This window comes from Hyperolius riggenbachi, chromosome 12 (genome assembly GCF_040937935.1).
Source record: "Hyperolius riggenbachi isolate aHypRig1 chromosome 12, aHypRig1.pri, whole genome shotgun sequence".
Classification (NCBI taxonomy): Eukaryota; Metazoa; Chordata; class Amphibia; order Anura; family Hyperoliidae; genus Hyperolius; species Hyperolius riggenbachi.
The window spans coordinates 147,526,315-147,548,445 of record NC_090657.1 but is presented as its reverse complement, the minus strand read 5'-3'; the positions used below and the strand labels follow the sequence as shown (position 1 = coordinate 147,548,445).

The following is a 22,131-nucleotide window of genomic DNA, read 5'->3' as shown; positions in this document are numbered from 1 at the left end:
GTACCCCGTGTTCTGCTTTAGTTCTACAGAGCATAATATTTTGTACAAAAATTTACTCCTCCCGGCAGAAGTAGTCCAAAATATGTAATTTGTTTCATCAGTGTTATGCTGCAGTAGAGATATGAATATGTAGAATGCTAGGCACCAATATACAATGGTTGCTTACATTTCTATAACTTATATATAAATACAGTACATGTAAATGAAACATGGTTTAAAAGCACTGAGGGTTGGTTTACCAGGATTCCACATTCAACAAGTGGTATCCTTTAATTGAAAAATGTTTACACTTAAAATTGGCTATAAGTTGTCTTGATCCAGTTCTGTATGGTGTAAGTTCCACCTTGAACTTGATTTTCTCTTTTGGCTTCAGATAAGGAACCCTGCAATAAGCAGAAGAACGTTATGTTAGAAGTCATGGTGTTGGTAAAGACTGGGAGTAGCTAAACTACTTACACATAGTTGCATAGTTAGATTCTTTGAAAAAAGACATCCGTCCATCAAGTTCAACAACAAAAATAAAAAACAAACATCATCCTGAACCCGCACATATCCCAGTTGATCCAGGGGAAGGTGAAAAACCTTACAAGGCCTGGGCCAATAAGTAGAGATGGCCTGAACTGTTCGCCCGGTGAATAGTTCATGGCGAACAATGCGTGTTCACGTCCATTCATGAACATATGGCGTGTTCAATTCACCCTTTATACATCATAATGGAGCCAAAAATTGACCTCTCACCACAGCAGACACATAGCAGCCGATCAGCTATCCCTCCCATCTGGAAACAACCCCCCCCCCCCCCCACCCCACGCTCTGGCTGTGGCTGCTGTGAAGGAGACTAGGGACTAGGGATGCTCATTCGGATTCCGCGGAAATGCAATTTCCGAAATTCCGATCGGAAATTGCATTTCCACATCGGAATGCGGAAATCGGTAATGTAAGAGCCGTAGGCGGATTTCCGCCGGAAATCGCGGAAATTTCCGCCGGAAATCGCGGAAATTCCACCCGACTTTAACATCGATCTTCTCAAAAACTATAAGGTCTTTTTGAAAACTTTTTTTTGCATCTTGTTCACAAGATTCGGTTTAATAAACCCTGAAAATTTGGTGTTTCTAGGACTTAAGGGGGCTTTGTTATTAACTATTAAAGTCGGTGGATTTTTACTGTAATGTAAAATGCAGAAAATCTGCATCTGCCTATTTTCTGCATTTTATATTACAGTAAAAATCCGCCGACTTTAGCAGTTAATAGCAAAGCCACCGTAAGTCCTAGAAACACCAAATTTTTAGGGTTTATTAAACAGAATCTTCTGAACAAGATGCAAAAAAAAGTTTTCAAAAAGACCTTATAGTTTTTGAGAAAATCGATGTTAAAGTCGGGCGGAATTTCCGCGATTTCCGGCGGAAATTCCGCATTGGAATGCGGAAATTGGTAGCGGAAGGCGGAATCGGTAATCGGTACATGACGGAATGCGGATTTACCGCGGAATCGGAAATTGGCATTCCGACCATCCCTACTAGGGACAGAGCTGTTCTGCTATTAGGGAAAGGGCTAGTTAGGCCTGTGTTCTGTGTACCCAGTGGAGTTTCTTGCCGCTACAGTATCAATTCACCATCTACATAACCCCAAGAGACCTTCTAAAGACTGTGTTTTGATCTTGTGATATTGATGTTCAGTGTGTCCACACCGTGCACTTTAGCTGTTACAGGCAGATGCAGTCAATGCTTAGTGCAGTAGTAGGTAATATTGCAATTTTGTGTTCAGTGCACACGTTAGCTGTTGGAGACAGGTCTGCTGGTCCTAGTAGTGCGCCTATGACCATAACCCAATAATCTTTCGCCACCACTGCTGGCATCTAGTATCCACTACTGCCCCCTGCATAAAGCAGAATCAGTGTTTTTTTGGTCGCTTAACTGTCAATGAACTATCTCAGCCCCACCATAGGGGCTGGAAAACTATGATCACCTGCACTCCCACGAACGTGCGCACAAGCATGGCAGCACCACTACACTAAGATAGCCGCCGAGAGCACTAACATTTATGTTCTGGAGGTGTGAAGTAGTGCTATTACTAAAGCTCTTTGCGGTTGTTTGCCGCATTTCGTCTGTCAGTGTGAACTGGACTTAACCCTTACACTACCTTATCTCCAACTACAAATACAGGACATTTTAAAGCTTTTAATTACACAAATTTAAGAAGGTACTGTGATTTCTGCTCTTTAGAGATTAAAACACGACTGCGTAAACTAAGTAATTTTTGGTGGGACTTTTGCCATGGATCCCCCCCCCCCCCCGACATGCCACGGTCCAGGTGTTAGGCCCCTTGAAACAACTTTGCCATCACTTTTGTGGCCTGAAACAGTCCCTATAGTTTTTTAAAATACGTCTGCCCATTGAAGTCTATGGTGGTTCACCTGGTTTGCCTGTTTGCAAACTTTTGTGGTAAATTTGTTATTTGATGTTCACCTCATCACTACCAATTAGCCTTAAAAGGGAAAAATTCCTTCCAGATTCCAGTCGGCAGTCAGATAAATCCCTGGATCAACTCTCCCAGGAATTACCTATTAACAAAATGTGTGTAACGTGGTCAACCCTGATTGATCTGCTAAGCGCGAAGTATCTTTTTCCAGTAGAGGGACAAAACAAGACGTACTTCAGATTCAAGCACATGTGGCTCATGAGGTTTTAGTTCATCACTTTCTATACAAGCTTATATTCACTTGTCATGACTACTATTAGAATTTGCTCTGTTCATTTTTGTATTAAATTGAGCCTCTAAATTTAAACTTCATTTCACAATCAGCTCTACACTCTCTCCAGAAATGAAACCAAACCAACTTCTCCATCTGGGTGACCTTCAGAAACATGTTGGACCTCTCCAGGAGATGCAGTCTTCTACTTTCAACAGGATTAGGGGACAAACCCACTAGAAGCATTTTCTAAGCTCTAGTGATTTGAAAAAGCTCTTTCTATTACAATGCTATGGGGTATTTTTACAAAATCACATCGCTCAAGTGGGACCACACCCATAGCATTACCCATAGCATTACATTAGCAAGAGCTTTTAAAATCACAAAGCGCTCAGAAAAGTACTCCTAGTGGGTTCCAGGCCTAATACAGTTTATAAACTGGTTTAAGATACAAACTGGACCAGACAGTAGCTAGTTGGTTCCTCATTGCTGTGGAATGGCCTAATCAGGTGTGACTGCTTGTGGGGATAGAGGTCCAATTTATCAATGATGATACTTCCAATGAAGCAGTAAGGGCAAAAGAGAGAACATTTCTTGAATTTACCCTTAAGGTAGCCATATATCAGGTGATTTGGCAGCCGATCGTCCAACCAATTGAATTATTATAAGAGTGCCAAAAGCATGCCCGATCGACGATGCAACCAATTTCGGGCCAAAATTTGTCACATGTATCGATCAGACATGCTACAAGATGTAGGGCCAACATGCTTGATTGGGTTTGCACTGCATGCGATATCAGGATGAGCGATGAACGCTACGGAACCCACAGCACAGTGCCCCATGCTACCCCTCAAATCCCTGGTGGCGTTAAATGCTTTTCCTCACCAGAGTCGTCCGGCTTGGAGGGAGATGTAATTCAGGATCTAGCGATTACCGTAACCCCAAATTACCCTTACGTAACCCGCACACTATAGCATTGCTGCAATAGCAACACCTAATTTCGGCGCTGTGTGCTGAAACAAACTGTTTCGCTGCATAAGAGCTAAAAGATACTGCATTTTTACCAGTCACCTTTGTATATGAAATGACAGTGGCTGCGTGTATACTCACACTGCTGAAAGCTGTCTGTCGATCAGGCCACTGCCTTCCACCACCAGCACACAGTCAGTAACCGCAATATTAAGCGGGTTTGTAAATCGGATCTCCAGAGTCATTGTTGTGTGCAGGACTGGATTAGAAAGAGGCTGGAAAAACAAGAATGAAAAACACATGTTAAAGAGGAACTCCAGTGAAAATAATGTAATAAAAAAAGTGCTTCATTTTTACAATAATTATGTATAAATGATTTAGTCAGTGTTTGCCCATTGTAAAATCTTTCCTCTCCCAGATTCACATTCTGACATTTATTACATGGTGACATTGTTACTGTGGGCAGGTTATTTAGCTGTTTGTAGCTGTTAGACAGCTGAAAACAGCCATTTCCTGTCTGTGAACATTGTTACATTGTGGCAGTTTGCCAGGAGTACCGCGGTATTCAGAGCCTCTTGTAGGAGGGGTTTCAGCACAAAATTAGTCACACAGCGCCCCCTGATGGTCTGTTTGTGAAAATCATTCTATTTCTCATGTAAAAGGGGGTATCAGCTACTGATTGGGATAAAGTTCAATTCTTGGTTGGAGTTTCTCTTTAAAGTGTGCTTAGGTAAGGTGTTTGTAGCCTGTCATAATATTTTCCATTGTAAATGATTGAAGTTAAACAGGGGAAAAAAAAACCACAATAAAAGTGATTTGCGGTACAAGGGTTGGGAAATTGTTTCTGGTGTATTTTATTAACATGGTCCCTGCTTTACATATATGCAGGGGTGTAACTACAGAGGAGCATCCCCTGCAACTGCTCCTTGGATACTCCATTTTGGGTGTTTTTGTGGAAGCGGGAAAAAAGGGCGCAGGTGGCTAGTGGACAAAAAGGGCGCCGCCATTCACTCCCATAATAAATAACGTTTAATGGGCGCCGAGCAGGAAAAAAAGGGCGCCTGACCTAAATAACGTTTACAAACGGCGCCCGGAGATGTTTAATGATTTATAACTGAGCTTGTGGTGATTTACGTTTATAAAATGCACCAGTGCCGAATAACGTTTATAAAAATACTAAACATATTTATCTTATTTAACTAATTAAAACATTATTTAAAGTTTTATACCTTACTGTTTTTAAAACATTATTCACAAAATAAAGCGATCAGTACGTAATGTAAATTGCAATATATTTTTTTATTTAAAGTTTTATTCCTTATTGTTTTTAAAACATTATTCACAAAATGAAGCGATCAGTATGTAATGTAAATTGCAATATATTTTTTGGAGTCACAATTTGTAAAACATTATTATCCACATAATAAAGCGATGACTAGGGGGGGGGGGGTTAGGGTTAGGCATCACCAGGGGGGTCTTAGGTTTAGGCACCACCAGGGGGGTCTTAGGTTTAGGCACCACCAGGGGAGTCTTAGGTTTAGGCACCAACAGGGGAGTCTTAGGTTTAGGCACCAACAGGGGGGTCTTAGGTTTAGGCACCACCAGGGGAGTCTTAGGTTTAGGCACCACCAGGGGGGTCTTAGGTTTAGGCACCACCAGGGGAGTCTTAGGTTTAGGCACCAACAGGGGGGTCTTAGGTTTAGGCACCACCAGGGGGGTCTTAGGTTTAGTCACCAACAGGGGGGTCTAGGGGTTAGGGATAGGTACAGGGAGGGTTCTGTGTAAGAGTAGGCTTAGGTATAGTTTTACTACAATTTTAGTAATATTTACTAATGTTTTACAACACTTATTACAAACGTAGTTATATTTATATCATCGTTATAAAGAATATTTTCAGATTTTATTATAAGAACAAACCATAAATGAAGGTTATTCACAATAATATACAATTATAATAATTAATCATATATTATCGTTATTTTAATAAACGTAATTCTAAGTTTCACTTTTCAAACAGGGAAGATTAAAGTTTTCACAATTGCCGATTTCATAAACATTATTTAATGATTTATACATTTGTTAAACATTATTTGTAAACGAAATATAGCACACTATTTTTATAAACGCTATTAATGATTAATTGTTAATTAGCGTTTACACCCCGCGCCCTTTTTGTCCGGGCGCCCTTTTTGTACGTACGCGTTTTTGTGGCTACACATGCTATGGGTGTACAAGGCTGAATTTCTGGAAAGGCCGTAAAGGCCTTGGCCTTGGGCTCTGAAAAAGCAGAGGGGCAGAAGGGTAGCAGGATTTGGAGAGAGATAAAAGGCCACATGTCAAAGTAAATCAATTCTTTTGGTCCAAAGCCTCCTTGCTTTGCTGTACACACAGCCTGAATTCCAGAGCTCCGTACATCTTCTTTACTTCCTGGTGTGCAATGAATAGGACAGTCACAGCTTGGTCTGCTGCAGCTATTAGCTGCTGAAGTATTGCATTTAATTAAAGTCACAAGAGTGACCAATAGGTCACTTACTTGTTGGAGTGCCAGAGGCTGCTGGGATTTGTAGTCCCATGCTCATTGGCTGCAACTATATAACCTGCTTCTCTCCTGTGTTTCTTGCCCTTTCTAGTGTATAGTTGCCTTCTGCTATGTTGCTGGGTGTGAGTTCTGTGGATTATCTGTGCACAACCTTTTGCATGATCTTTGGACTAAATTATTGGATTGCTGCCTTGAATGACTCTGTATCTTTTATTGATCTGCTCTTGTCTATTCCCTGGTGCTGTGATTATCTTAACTTATCTCCCGTGTATGACCCCTGGCTTGTTACTGGACTTGATAAGGATTATGTTTTGTATCTCACTATGCTGGCCCAGACTGTCCAGACTGTTTAGTGTGGTTCTAGTGGTATTTTGATGTTCTGTGTCAGTACCTTGTGCACTTAAATGCCTGGGTCTAACCAAGTGCTGAGACAACGTGATCGGTCGTCTCTCAGCTGTGCAGGGATGTACCACATAAGGTAAAAACTGCGGAAGGAGATTGGGGTATTGGGACTGAAAAAAAACTGTAGATTTCACATCTATACATTGCTGTATATTAGCATGTGGCCCTGCCCTCCCAGTGACGCTTAGCCTATGATGTTTAGCTATGTGGAATTCACCTCCCATAGCATTCTGGGAGACCAGGCATTATTTTTACTGGCTTTTGAATTATCAGAAATAAACATTCTGCAGAGATGCTTCAGAATGTAAATTAGCAAGAAGATTTTACAATGGGCAAATACTAACTAAATCATTTATAAATATACCGTAAATATTGTAAAAAATTAAGACATTTAATTCCATACATTATTTTATTATTTTCGCTACAATTCCTCTTTGAGGGTAAAGAGAGATAACAGCTATGTTGGTCAGTACTTAGATATGCAGTGTTTATTGATAAGCCAGACTATATTATAGCAATAAATAATATCTAGTTGGGAGTAGCCACATACCTGTGTGTGTGGGTGTGTGGAAATGCTCAAGCTTAATTATTTTCCATGATAACTTGTATCTTGTTATTAAATCTTATTCATCACAAACAGAATATTAATCAGTACCATTAGATGAAATGCATGCCTGATCTCTTAAGTAATTGCTTTTACAAACTATAGTACATGATACATCAGCAAAGGTACCCATTCAGTTAAGGCAACTTCCACGTCCGCGACATCTGCAAGATCCGCCCTTTCCTGACCTTTGCCACCACTAAACTCCTCATCCATGCCCTCATAATATCCCGCCTTGACTACTGCAATGTCCTTCTGTCTGGTCTCTCTATGACCCGAATTGCCCAGCTGCAGTCCATCATGGAACTGGTAGCCAGAATTATTCACTCTTCCCATCGCTCCACCACAGCAGCTCCCCTCTGTGAACCCCTCCACTGGCTTACTATTTAGTCCAGAATCAGATTCAAGATACTGTGTCTGGCCTACAAATTGGTCCACAAAACCTGCCCAACCTACATTTCCGATCTTACTCAGAGGTACACACCTAGCCGCTCACTCCGCTCCTCCAATGAACTTTGCCTGACCGCCAGCACGTGCAGGATTTCCAGAGCTGCTATTGGGCAGCTCTCTCTCCCTGGCTGTGCCCCCGCCTCCCTGCACACTGTGAAGGAGAATATAAATCTCTCATTCCAGCGTCGTGACCCAGAGACCATGAACGGAGGCGCGGCAGGGATTGGTGTTTTTGGAGGCTACCTGATCCGCTCAACCGCTACCCCCCAAAGCCCCCAGGATCAGGTAACCTAGTTTTTTTTTATTATTTCAAGAGCCCACCTCAGGCTCTCTTTAACATTTAGCTATGCCACTGTTTAACATTAATTACACTGGCTGTGCTCAGTTTGGCCATAGAATACTAGATGGTACCAGAGAGCTGTTTTACTCGTTCATCCTCACTTCTTTTCCACCCAGCTATCCTCTTCAGAGCAAGTGGAACACACTTCACTGTCCCACTTTATGCTGCAACTTCATACTCAAATTGAGAGGCATGATGGGGATACTTGGGGGAGGTCCTGCAGACTCTGGGGCCCTGGGGCAATTGCCCACTTTGCCTCTATTATAGTGCCCTGCGTGACACTGGTAAGTGGTTGGTCTGCTCCAAACTCTTACCATAAATCTCCCCTAATTTACTCTCAGTGGTTAGAGTAGGGTAGATGGTTACAGAGAAGTCTTAATGTTTGGATTGCTGCTGCTGTCAAATTTTCAAATACTGTACATGGAACTGAGATTCCTGTTTTTAATTACACTTCAAAGACCAGTATAACAGGTCTTTTTATTAGCTACCCTAGGACTGTGCAACTTAGCATTTTATTTTTATTTGGTAATGTTCCCTTTCATGGTTTCTTTTCTGTTGCTAGTTATAAGCTGATTGATCAGCTACCATGTGCACCTTTGTATGTGGGCCATATTTGTGTCCAAATGTGCCACCTAATGCTTTCAGATGATGACATTACCTTAATAATAATGGGTGGGTACTCCAACACAAGATCCTTTGTTATAACAACTTTCTCGCCGAAGGGCAGTTCGCACAGGGCGACCACTTGCACCATGTTTCCATCTTCCATACATTTGTAATAATGGCTGTAAGGAATCTGCAGGGAGATGTGTGCATCTGGAATACAAAAATGACACAGTAAGGTTTAGAATGATTAGAATGTTAGGTAAGCTCAATTTCTTTCATAAAACTTTCCTGTAGCCTTAAGAAGGCCACGAACGATCACATTTTTGGCGAAAAAACATTTAAGCAATCAGATAATTCTGATCAGAAGTGAAATCGTTCACTACACCGTCAATGAACCAATCTTTGCTTCCTATCTATCACAACCAACAAGAAAATCCACATTTTGGTTTGATGAATCGATTGAGCCCATCAACGGAAATTATTTACAACCAATCTGATCAGAATTTCTGATAGCTCGAGCTATTTTTCACTAGAAATTGGATTGTTAGTGGCCACCTTTATAGGACCCAGGGGAGGATTGCAATCTTTTAATACCTCTAAGCCAGGATTCGGGTGCATATTATTTCGGCGCCGCTCAGTTCGGCGCGGTGAGAGGCGGATGATGGCTCTCCCTGCTGCCGCTAAACTCCGAGGCGACGTTAAATACTATTCCCCCTCCGAGTTGTTGCAACTCGGAGGGGGATGTAATTCGTGGTCTGGCAGCCGCCAGAGCCCTGAATTAGCACTTCGCGCCCCACGCAGCATAGCATTGCTGCTATGGGGCGCCCAGTTTCGGTTCTCAGCTCTGAGAGCCACGTGCCGAAATCAGCTGATCTTCCAGGATTCTATATTCTGCAAAATGATTTGCTATTATCTAGTTTGTTTGGTCCTCTGACTAATTTGAAATCTATAAAAGAGCTTACTATTGTTTTTTACTGTTTCTGCACCAGCTATATTCATTCTATTGTGGACATGGGCATAGCAACAGCCCTTGTGATACCCTCCTCTTCCCAGCAAAACACAAGTCCCCTGGTTTGCAACCTCAATGCAGATTGGTGATCTGCTAATTATGATTATGCTAAATTTTGCATACATGTTCACAATTACAGCCATACATAGTTGCGATTTGGACAAGCTTATTTAGTGTAATCCATTCACAATTTTGCATAATTTTCGTGTAATTTTGCACTGACTTTAGTGGTTAATAGCAAAGCCCCCATACATATAAGCTCTTTTTGATCTTTTTTGCCTTGTTTCCATTATTCTCCTTAACATACAATTTTGGTGATGATCGCATATATTGAGGCTTGGCTGTTAACTGCTAAAATTGGACACAAAATTACACAAAAAGTATGTGGAATAACGAAATTACAGTTCCTGATCACATTTACAAATGAAATTAATTACAAAGTTAACACAACATTTTGCATTATGATCTTGCAAATACAGCTAGGTTGGTACAACTTTTCAGGCCTGTGTGCCTCATGCACCTGAAGAATGGTGAAGGAAGCTTATTTTTAATGTTCCAGAAAATACAATAATACAAAAATTATCTTCAATCAATCAATCAATCAATAATTCCATCCATAAGTGTGTAGGCTTTACATTTTTCTAAAGATTTATTGCAATTTCAGCATAGGCCTACACTTATGGATTGCATGATTGATTGATTGAAGGTAATTTTTGAATTTTTGAACTTTTTGAAAGATTAACCTCTAGCTGGGGGGTTTACAATGAAATAAAAAAACACACTTTTTTATGTATAAAAAAATAAACAAACAAACACAAACAAACAAACATTGGGGGGGGGGCATTCAGACTGCACCAACAGAGAGCTCTGTTGGTGGGGAGAAAAGGGGGGGATCACTAGTGTGCTGTGTTGTGCGGCCCTGCAGCTTGGCCTTAAAGCTGCAGTGGCCAATTTAATGAAAAATTGCCTGGTCTTTAGGGGGTTTAACACTGCGGTCCTCAAGAGGTTAAAAAATGAGCATCTTCATTTGCTGGTTTCCTGATATACTGTATGTCTTACCCTATCCATATCCTTGTATTCTATTGTGATTACTAGTATTGGTGAACTGGAACACTACTAAGGATAATAATTGTTGGTATCTCTCTTCTGTTATAGGTAACTACAGTGAAGGGTGAAGGGTGCACAGGTCCAAAATCTCGCAGCCTTGCTGTATATGATTACTTAATACAGATTCAATTAATCTGTAAAATCCATGTTAAGGTTATAATCCAGTTTGTGTATTGCTCGTTCTGGGCTTTGAGCAGATACCTGGTTTGCACTGCTGTGTCCCTGAAAGTAATGATAGCCGATGGGCTCTCTGTTGTTTGGCCCATCCTCCACCCCAAACACACCCCCTTCATTTTCAGAGCAATATAGTGGAGCCGTGTAACATTTACTTGCTGAGTCAGGTCTTCTCTTCACTGCAGCCATGAATGCAGGGCCTACAGTGCATGTCACATGACATGCAGGAACATGCAGGAGCCATACACAAGCATGAAGCACACTATAGTGCTGCAGAGGAGAGCCAACACAGTGCTGGAAGCAGATAAATGTTTCACTGCTCTACTGTGCTACTTAGCAGTATGGGGACTGCCTCTGGAAGGGGGGAAGGGGCACCTGGTGGGAAGGTGGGTTTTAACTGGCTGCACTTCCTAAGGGGTGTGGGTAAGGGGTACATTACTGACCACTAATGCTATGGGGAGTGGAGTCAGGGAAGGGTTCTATAATGGTCATTATTGCTATGAATGAGTGTTATACTGACCACACTTGCAGAGGGCCGTGCTATACTGGGCACACTTGCTACAGGATATGAGCAAGAAGGGGTGATTTAGGGGCTACATTTTTTGTGGCTGTTCAACTGCTCATGGAAATGGGCCCTAAAGGCTATTATGCTGTTGCGTATCTTTTAGAGCAGTGAGGAAGTTCTGAGTTCAGGTCCACTTTAAAGCAGACCCAAACCAAACAATTTTTTTAATTCAAAATATTTAGTTGCACCACTCTGACACATACAAAGATAAATTAACACTCCTTCAAGCCTATGAGCATTTCAGTGCATGCTTTACACCCTTCTCTTTTCATAACTAGGGTTATACAGGTGGCAGCCATTAGCAATTCCTCCTTTGCCGGACACTATCTACAACACCAGTTTGCCAGATTCTGTCCCGGCAATTTGAAAGGAAGGGAGGGGTTCCTCCAATAAATGTAAAATATTTTATGTGTGTCATAATGCAGCTGAAAAAAGGCCGCTATTTATTATTATAATTTAGAAAAAAAGATTTTATTTCTGAAATCTTGTATTTTAAGTTTGGGTCCACTTTAAGAAGACACAAAGTCCAGACTTTGCACCATGACGTGAAGAACCTTCACTGAAATCATGCCTTAAGAAAAATCTAAATGATTGCCATAATAAAAACTCCAATTAGAGTTACTATTCTGACTGAACAGTATTTAGAGTCATGCTGCTCTACCAAAAGTAAAACAGCACAGCCTAGTGGTTATGTTCATTACTGTTTTTAAAGTCAACTTACTGTCAGCCTTCTATATAAAGCTGAACAAATTGCACAGTACAGTAATATTATTACCCCTAGAACACACATTACTGTTGGCCTAATTTTACTAACTTTTTCCAGACTGGAGATCATTGCACAGCGTCAATGATTTTCCAACCTTGGCCTGTTTTGATTGTGTGGCAAGGATTTTCTTCCCTCACTTGGGTCATGTCAGATCATAGTTTGGACTGCCAAATTGTTAGTAAATGGCATGCCAAAGTGTTAGTAAGATGGCAAATCAGCAACCAGTCACACAAATGAATTCATGGAGAATATATATATATATATATATATATATATATATATATATATATATTCTAGCGTATGAGACTACTTTTTAACCCTTGAAAATCATCTGAAAAGTCAGGGGTCGCCTTATACACCGGGTATCTTTGATGCCGGGTGATATGCCCTATCGTCAGATCTCGCTGCTGAGGACTGTAGTGAACTGGCGCAGGCGCACATGTGCGAGATCTGAGAGTCAGAGAAGGAGGTAAATAGGATACAAGGGTGGGCCAGAAGGGTGAAAGAGGCGTGTTCTATGGACAATCTATTCTTTCATATCGCTCTAATAAACCAGGAGACAGGGAGAGCTGACCAATCCACTTAGGGAGAGGGAGAGTTGACCAGTCCAACAAGTCAATCGTATACAGTTATATACTGGGTATCACATACAGTACAGCACCGTTATCTGTTCATACAAAGCATCAGTATATGTTTTGGTTTTTATTTTTTTATTTGGTGTACGTTGGAAGAGGGGTAGTCTTATACGGCGAGTATATTCCAAACTCTATATTTTAACTGTAAAAGTTGGGGGTCATCTTATACGCCCAGTCGTCTTATTCGCCGAAATATGCGGTATATATTTTATAAGGATTGTTGATCCACCCAAGTTAAATACCTCGTTGACCCTCCTCTGCAGCCTTTGTAAGTATTTGCATCCCCTAGTACTTCCGATGACCAGCGCAATGGTAATGTGCGCAGATGCGAGTCCAGGATTGCGCGTGTGCAATAAGGATGCGCCTTTAAAAATCTTTAAAAGCACTCAGGAATGCAAGTACTTCCGAGGACTGCCGAGGAATGATGAAGGTGTAAGCTGGAATGAGGGTAAAGAGCAAGGATCATGAAAGCTCTATGCTATCCGGAGCCATACCTCTGCTTAGGTAAGCATCTAACCTTAAGTGCTTTAGGCTTGTTTTACACTTGAAATATGCATTTGTGGTGCGATGCCCCATCCCTGCTGCATTGCACTGCAATTTTGTACGTTCCGATGCGGTTGCATTGCACCGCAATGCACAAAATCACAAACGTATGACCCTGTGGCAGAGTGCTCCAACAGGTCATATGCATAGCACCCCCCGCCGGCATGCCCCTCGCCCAGTGACGCATGGGCGTAACAATCACCCCTGCAACCCCTGCCATCGCAGAGGGGCCCAGAGGCTTTGGGGGTGACCCGCCTCCTCCCTCTCCCCAACCACAAGTGCAGCCAATTAGCAAAAAAACCTCCCCTTTCACTCAGAAAAACTGTCCCCACCACCTCTTCCCACCATGCAGAGTAGCAAGAAGCGGGAGCATGTGTAATTTTTTCCTGATTCCAGATACTTCTTCACAGCAGAACACTCTCTGCTGCCATTTATTGGCTCCCAATAATGTGACCCACATGGGGTTCAAGGTACCAAGGGGGCCCCATGCTATAATTTTTGCAGGGGAGCCCTATTAAGTCTAGTTACGGCCCTGCAGTGACATACTCCCTGCTGCACAGGAAGTACGTCATTGGGATTCCGTAGTATTCTGTCTTTTCTCACATGCGCGTGGCAACGCCGCCGTCAACCTTTTGAAAAGGTATGCTTCGTCCATTTAATTACATGGCTTCCACCCCCGCAGAAGTCCAGCGTTAAAGCAATGTTGCCCCTGCATTACATTTGGCTGCACGTCATTAAGCTCCCAAAAAAAAATTATGATAATATAGTATTGGATTATGACCCTTACTAAGCAAAAGAAAACTGGGACGGTAAAACGTTTTTTGCAGGAATGCGTCACTTTTTTGCTAGTGTAGTGTTTACATGAGTCAAGAATAAGTCCAGCAGTTGGATTAGAAAAAATGCCTCAGCAGCATAAGGAGAAGATGTATACATCTCTATTCTACACTCTACTTATGCTGCTGAGGCATTTTTTGTATTGACCTGGGGAAGTGGGCCATGATCCATGAAACGCTTTGTCAATTTTTTCAATAACATTTTGCCAGTTGAAGTGATGTCTGTATCTTCTGGAGAGGTAAGTGATTACCTCTTGTTTACACTTTATGTTTTAATGTTTTAAAACGCATATATTTTGGCCGCCTCCATCCCACCCTTCTATCAGTCAGACCTCCTTTAGAGGTAATATCTTTACAGTTTTCTGGAAAGTGTATTTAACAAAAGGAGATCAACCATCCAGTATCTGGGTAGACCTGGAGCACTGAGCGACTGAGCTACACAAGTGACATGAATGTCGTATGTATGTATGTTTAGTGTTCACTCTCATATGTCTTTGCTTCTGGTTACTTGAGTTCAGTACCTGGGTATTATCTGAGTTCAATTCCAGATGTCCTGGATGCTATTTGGGTTCAGTGAAGTATGTTGATGCATTCCTGAATCCTGCTACAGCCAGTTTGAGCGGGTAGTCATGAAATATTGGTGCATAAGATACGCAGGCGTAGACAATAAGCCATTGTTTTCCCATTCAGTGAGCATGAGGTGTCCACGCTCAGCTGTGTTGTACTGCGCAGAAGTGGATATCATAAGTTTGTACTTTGATCACGCACCTTCGACAGCAACCGAATATGCGCTTGCGTGTGTTATGGTTTAGGGAGTATGATTGGGTTGGGAAAACACCTGGACTCTGGGACTTTTGCTTAGACCAACAGATGTAATGGATTGTGTCGCCAGGTGTTTTCCCCTACGGAGGATTGACAGAGTCCACTCGTCCTTGGGTGATGTTGCTACAACACTTGGTAAAGATTCATAAAAAATATTAATGCATGCTTGCTCATAATTACTAACCCTAAAACTATGATTCTGCAAGCCTAGATGATTAGATGATATAACAGGATTGTAGCTCAATAAATATTATTATTGAACATTTCCTCATGTTTTGCTGCAATTCATTTTACCCACTATGGTGGTGAGCGAAGTTATAGGGTTTAAAAACCCTTCCCATGAGGCAAAACAGTGACCACAATGAATTCCCTGCAGGCTTATACGGTGGTTGCAGGAACGGCAACCTACCTTTGTGAGTATATAAATATATATACTTTTGTCCCCTTATACCTAATGATACTGCACAATTGGGCTACTGATCTCTCTTTTTCTTGTTTAGGTGCTTTTGGCACCTACAAGAACCACTGAACCCCTTCCACTCTATAGGCAGGTGGGGAGATTACACCCGACCCCACTCAGGTTAAGAAATCGTTCTTTGTAGATCGGAAAATACCAGGTAACACCCCTCCACCAGGGATGGACAAACTTATAGGTCATAGAACAAAACAGAGGCACCAGGAAGAATAAAATACACTACAAACAGTACATCCATGACTCAAATTGTACCTGCGAAATGCATTACATTGTTTGTGGAGTATACTATAAAGTTTTTTTTCCTGATACAGGCAATTCGAGTCTTCAATGAAAAGGTAAGTCCACTACTACCTCCCATTTTTAAACTGTTTTAGTGTATTTTATTATGTATTGCATTCTGCTCTACTCATTGTGTGGTAAGACTTTATACACGTAATTCTGCTTAACGCAATTTATTGCATACACCCCCAGGTGTCAACAGCAGATGAGTGGCTGAATTGTTCAGCAAGAATGCAGGTCGGCTGTCCGTAAAAATGAGGCTATAGAGAAATTCCCTTTAGTGCCTGGCTGATAAACATACGAATGATAAAAGCCTAATAGTACTTCTACTCTCTTAAAACAAAAATAAAAGTTATGCTTCATTTAAAGTAAATTCCTTAAGTTTAATGAAACAGGTTGTGTTATTTAACTCACCTTGGTTTGGACTGATAATCAAGGATTTCTGATCTGTGAATATGTCAGTCAATCTTCTTCCAGTATAGAGGACGCAAGAAGCGCTGAGATTCACTTTAACTGGTCTATGATAGGGAGTAAGATTTTTGAGGACCAGAAGCAAGTTAATGTCATCTCCTACCACTAGAGGGCTGAGAAGCTTGAACTTTCCAGCAATATCAGGGCCTTCAAATTCTGAAGAATTAGGTCGTGGAGTGCTTGGTACAGGTGATGGAGACCTATAGTCCTCTCCAGAATATAGTGCATTTGATGAGCGACTAGAAAATGTGGCAGGTGATAGTGGTCTTTCACTTGATGAGCGACCAGAAAATGTGGCAGGTGATAATGGTCTCTCCCTTGATGGACGACCAGAATACGGAGCAGGCGATAAAGGCCTTTCACTTGCTGGACGACCAGAAAATGGAACAGGTGATAATGGCCTTTCACTTGATGGACGACCAGAAAATGGAGCAGGGGATGATGGTCTTCCACTTGGTGAAGCTGATGATCCAGGCCAGTAACCATTTCCTGAAGGCTGGGAGGATGAGGGACGACTAGAAAATGGGGCCGGTGATGATGGCCTTTCTCTTGCTGAAGCCAGTGAGTTTGCTGGTGATGCTGGCCGGTAGCCATTTCCTGAAGGCTGGGCAACTGAGGAACGGCTAGAGAATGGAGCAGGTGAGGATGGTCTTTCACTTGGTGTTGAAACCATTGAGTCTGCCGAAGATCCAGGCCAGTAACCATTTCCTGAAGGGTGGACAGAGGACGGGCGACTAGAAAATGGGGAAGGTGATGATGGTCTTCCAGTTGATGAAGCAACTGAGTTTGCTGAAGTTTCAGGCCAGTAATCATTTCCTGAAGGCAAGGCAGGTGATGATCGACCCGAAAATGGGGCAGGTGGTGATGGTCTTCCACTTGTTGAAATTGGTGAGTTTGTGGATGACACAGGCCAATTACCATTTCCTGAAGGCTGGGCAGGTGAGGGACGGTTAGAAAATGGGGCAGGTGATGATGGTCTTCCACTTGATGAAGCTACTGAGTTTGCTGATGAAGGCTGGTTAGGTGAGGGACGTCCGGAAAATGGGGCAGGAGAGGATGATCTTCCTCTGGGAGCTGGTGAAGGTGATCCTGGACGGTATCCAGGTCCTGAAGGTGGCTGTGATGAACGGCTGGGCACAGGAGATGATGGTCTTCCATTAGTTAGAGCTGGCAAGTTCGGTGTAGATATTGCAGCTCGCATTGTTGAATCACTTCTGGGCCTGTTCACCATGTTGTTGTTATTACGATTCACATTACTGTTTTCCACTGGAGGTGAGTAATGTGGCATATTTCTGCTGGCTTTCTCAAACACCTGCCTTTCTTGCGGAGAACCTATTTTAAAAAAAAAGAAGAAGAAGAAGCTGTTTACAAATGAGAACATTATAATGTGATAAACCTGCACTTCCACCCTCTGTCTGCAGGTGGTAATGTTGTACAGTATCTAATGCATTTCCTAAACCTGCCCTATCCAGTTTGTCCTGTTGATGTTAAGAAGTATTATTACTCACACTGGCTCTATATGTAAGTAAAAACAACAAGCAAGAAATGATCCCAACATGCAACTTTTCACTGACCCAGGAAGTGTTACGACATGAATTATTAGTATTTTTTTTAGTATTTTTTTTGTTTTGCTCTAAATGTTCTACTGTGTTAACCCCCCTGGCAGTATAAAAAATTCCGCCAGGAGGCAGCGCAGCAGTTTTTTTTTCCTTATATCATGTAGCGAGCCCAGGGCTCGCTACATGATAGCCGCTGCTCAGCGGCATCCCCCCGCCCGCTTCGATCGCCTTCGGCGATCTCCGATCAGGAAATCCCGTTCAAAAAACGGGATTTCCTGGAGGGCTTCCCCCGTCACCATGGCGACGGGGCGGGATGACTTCACCGACGTCACCGACGTCGGGACGTCATTGGGAGTCTCGATCCACCCCTCAGCGCTGCCTGGCACTGATTGGCCAGGCAGCGCACGGGGTCTGGGGGGGGGGGGGGGCGGCGCTACGGATAGCGGCGATTGAGCGCGGGGCGGCGGCGATCGGTGTGCTGACGCAGCTAGCAAAGTGCTAGCTGCGTGCAGCAAAAAAAAATGAAACAAATCGGCCCAGCAGGGCCGGAGTAAACCTCCTGCGCGGCTTACCCCGAACTACGTTCGGGGTTACCGCCAGGGAGGTTAACAGAGAATTGCATGTTGCGTGATTTGTTTGCTCATCTGTAGTCTGTAACGCTCAAGTACTTTATTATCTTTTGAATTATCCCTCATATATACAAGGTTCTTGGTGGTTTTCGACTGATTGCCAGAAAAAAGAACTATGACAAAATGCCACTTTTAGCTTGTCATATATAAAAGTGGAGAACAGCTTTAATAATCCCTTTTTTTAGGGAATCCTACCTTATCTGTGATAACCACTTTTCTGGGGCAATCTCCATACAAAATGAAGATCAACCAATTGTTAAGGGCTTTTGCCATTTTATAGATTGCTAAATACCATTTGCCACTTAGAAAGTTATTGTAGCAAAATGTAGAAAATGTTTTTTCTTGTTTTTTTTTTACTCCCCAAAAACACCCTGCCCACCACGTTTGTAGCAAAACATCTATTTCAAAAATGTAAAAAGTGTTGTATTTAGCAACATTATTTATACTGCAGTATTGTAAAGCAACCACAAGATGTCACTGTCTGTACAGTCCAGTGATGATCTCTATGGTGTTGTGATTTCATCTATTCATGTGTTTCTCTCTGTTCTAAGTAAGCTGCATTACCTGATGGTTGTGTATAATTTATCTCTGCATGCTTTCCTTAGCAGAGTTCTAACTTGTTTTACTGGGTGTCTGTGTGTGTGTACTTGGTTTGCTCTGATGTCCTGGACCCTAGAAGGGGTTTACTGCAAACTGCTCAAGTAGCATTTGTAAAATCAGGACTTGCATAGTTTTGTGGTTTCTGAGTGATGTTCCTTCAGCATAGTACTCCATCCATCTGGCAACCCCAATTTTTATTTTTTAGCTCAGGATATAAGCTAAAAAAGTGTATCATGGCTCCTGTGCAGGGAGCTAGCTACTCTTGAGTGTTAATGCTCATCAGCTACAACACTAAGGCCCTAACTTTGTGGCTGTGAGAAGGCCATGAGTCACTGCAGCTCACAAAATGTTAACCAAGAATACATCCAAGTGAATGGAAATGTAAAACATTCTTTCACCCTGGGTCAAATGCATCATTTTTGTTAAGTGTTCAGTTATTACATAAAGAGCTAGCTTCTTCAGTTGCAGAATTATAACTAGGCATTATGTGGGTGGGGCTTTGTACACCCTCTGTTGTGCCGATATAAACTGCTATCTGTCCCATAAAAGGTAAGGAAACTAGCAGCATAAAAGCAGGGTAACGTCTAGGGCATCATGTTCAGCTCAGGCGCGAGCATTGTGCGCCAGCACATTGCAGCGCAGTGCAGGGGCTTGTCATGGGCTTTTGGGGGTCTCAGCACTGAAATGGCAAGGTGGGGTGTGGGGGCAGAAGCCTCTGGATTATCCAGCCGCTTCCTTCTGCTTCGGTAAGTACCGATATAGGCACTTTTTTTGAAGTTCAGGTACGCTTTTAGAAAGGATGCATTTTTTCAACCTTCCTGATGCTTACCTTCTGGATATTTATAGTTGAGTGTCACATCCACACGATCGTCACTGCCCACTGCCTTGGTGCTGATGCTCTGGCCAACATATTTACTGTCACTGTGGGCTCTCTCCTTGCTTCCATCCTTTTGAACCACCCAGGTAACACGATCAGCATTAACCTCAGCAAACACAAAGGGAGTGTCATAGCCCAGATGTATATCTCCTTCTCTTACGGCAATCACAGATGTGGGTCCACACCGATGTAAACCTGAAACAGAAATTCAATTAGCATTGTTTCATTTATACTTCAGATCTTTCAGAAGAGGCAGCAGCACACTGCAGTGGCTCAGAACCGCAGTGAGGGACCTGATAAACTACAGGGGATGAGAACCCCACAGTTTACTCAGGGATCTCATGGTATTCTCAAAGTCAGACAATGTTCAAATTTAATTACGTGATGTCTATTGAAAAAGTCACATCAGTTTTTGAAATGACACCTGAGAACACACTGGGAAACACTGATAAAACTACAATGACACCTGTGAGCATACAGTTGGTCAGTAGTATTGTCATACACCTTGGAAGTTGAACACTCAGTTGTCTCGTGCAACTTCAATGACACCTTAGAACACTGAATTAGCTGATGGAACTGCAATGAAACACAGGCATACTCAGTTGGTGCATGTAAAGGTAATGACTAGGGCCAGATTTCTAAAAAGGCCAAAAAGGCCAGGGCTTTTGGCTGCAGCCCAAGGGGGATCTGGACCTGAAAGAGGGTTGCTACATATGAAAGAGGAGGCTGAAAATAGGGAGCAACACATGAAAAAGGGAACTGATGCTCAAGGGAGCTGTGTATGAAAGAGAGGGGCTGCATACATGGATGATACACAAGCAAAAGGGGGCTGCACATGGAATGGGAAGAGAACTTCTGCACATGGAAGGGAAACCACACCATACTTGGCAAAGGGGCACCCAAAGCATAAATCCTGGTAATGACAGCTGGAAATACTTAGTGCATGGAAATTAAAGCAATTCCTCTAGGAGACACTGAGTGTTTCCATGGAACTGCAATGATACTAGGAATATTCAGTTGGCTGATAATCACTTCCAGAAACTGAATATTAGTGTTCTGGTGGCCATGTTTCCACTATAACTGCCACAAGAAAGAATTAAAGGGGACTTAAACTTAAATTTCTCCTTGTTTAATTAATCCTCAAATTCATTTTTCTGAATTACGTCGCTCATCCCTAGTGAAGGGCACAATTCTCACATAAGAATGACTCCTGAACATAAAATGTGTCCTCAACAGGCCAGATTATTACCTCACTGTCCCAAAACGTTACAACAGTATATCAACTATCTGTTTTATTCTGATGCCTCAACCATAAGTTTGTGTAGTTCAGACCAAGTTCTGTAACATGTCAAGTATCATTTATCATATCATATCAAGACCCATAAAATTAAGACTTCGGTTTAAGATTGGCATATTGGCATTCAAATCCTTGCACAATCTGGGCCCTAGATAAGTGAAGGATTTGTTGCAACCGATTCACACCTTCCACAATATTAGTTTAAAAGGACCTAATAACTTGGTTATCCCCAGAGTCCATTTCAAAACCTTTGGAGCCAGAACCTTCTGTCATGCTGACCTGACACTTTGGAACTCCCTGTCACACCCATTCAGGACATCTTCTCCATCCCTGGAAGCATTTAAGTCCAAACTGAAAAGCCACCTGTTTAGTCTGACATTTATGAACACCTGACTATTTCTTCTTTAACCCAGTCCAGCCTGCAACTATGTATTGATCTGCGACATGTCTATGCGCTTTGAGTCCTATGGAAGAAAAGCGCTTTACAAATGTTATTGTATTGTGAGACACTTGAAGAGTTTCAAAAGCTTGCATAGTATCATTCTTACTATAATTTGGTAGTGCCTTGTTCCATATTTCAGAGATATCGCCCTCTTTATGCTTTACTAACCTTGACTTGTCTCTTGTGGTGTTGAATCAAGAACTTGCCACCCACTGTAGTTAAGACCAAGGTCTCTCCTCAGAAACCAGGACTCGTTCCACACATGGAAATTCCTGCAAGGTGAAAATTATGCATTGCTAAATAAGCGATTCCACAGGAGTAGACTCAAACAGCAGACACAGTTGTTGAATTTTACTGTACTTTAGGGTCACTTAAACAGAGAATACAATTTGACACACCAAGCTGCCCAGCTCAAAACTCCACTGTGGTCAGCACCTGTACTCAGCTGC

At 42.3% G+C, this 22,131-nt stretch overlaps 1 protein-coding gene across 1 annotated transcript in view; it reads right to left on the bottom strand.

Moving 5' to 3' along the window:
- Nucleotides 1–218: 218 nt before the first annotated feature.
- Nucleotides 219–22,131, bottom strand: part of LOC137540874 (protein-glutamine gamma-glutamyltransferase E-like) — a 60,700-nt gene continuing 38,787 nt past the window's right edge. The window contains exons 8-13 of the mRNA XM_068262062.1: nt 21,851–21,954; nt 19,896–20,138; nt 16,222–17,610; nt 8,652–8,809; nt 3,800–3,933; nt 219–383 (exon numbers count right to left, since the gene is read on the bottom strand). Coding sequence (XP_068118163.1) covers nt 236–383; nt 3,800–3,933; nt 8,652–8,809; nt 16,222–17,610; nt 19,896–20,138; nt 21,851–21,954 — 2,176 coding nt within the window. The 3' untranslated portion in view covers nt 219–235. The remainder of the gene's footprint in view (nt 384–3,799; nt 3,934–8,651; nt 8,810–16,221; nt 17,611–19,895; nt 20,139–21,850; nt 21,955–22,131) is intronic.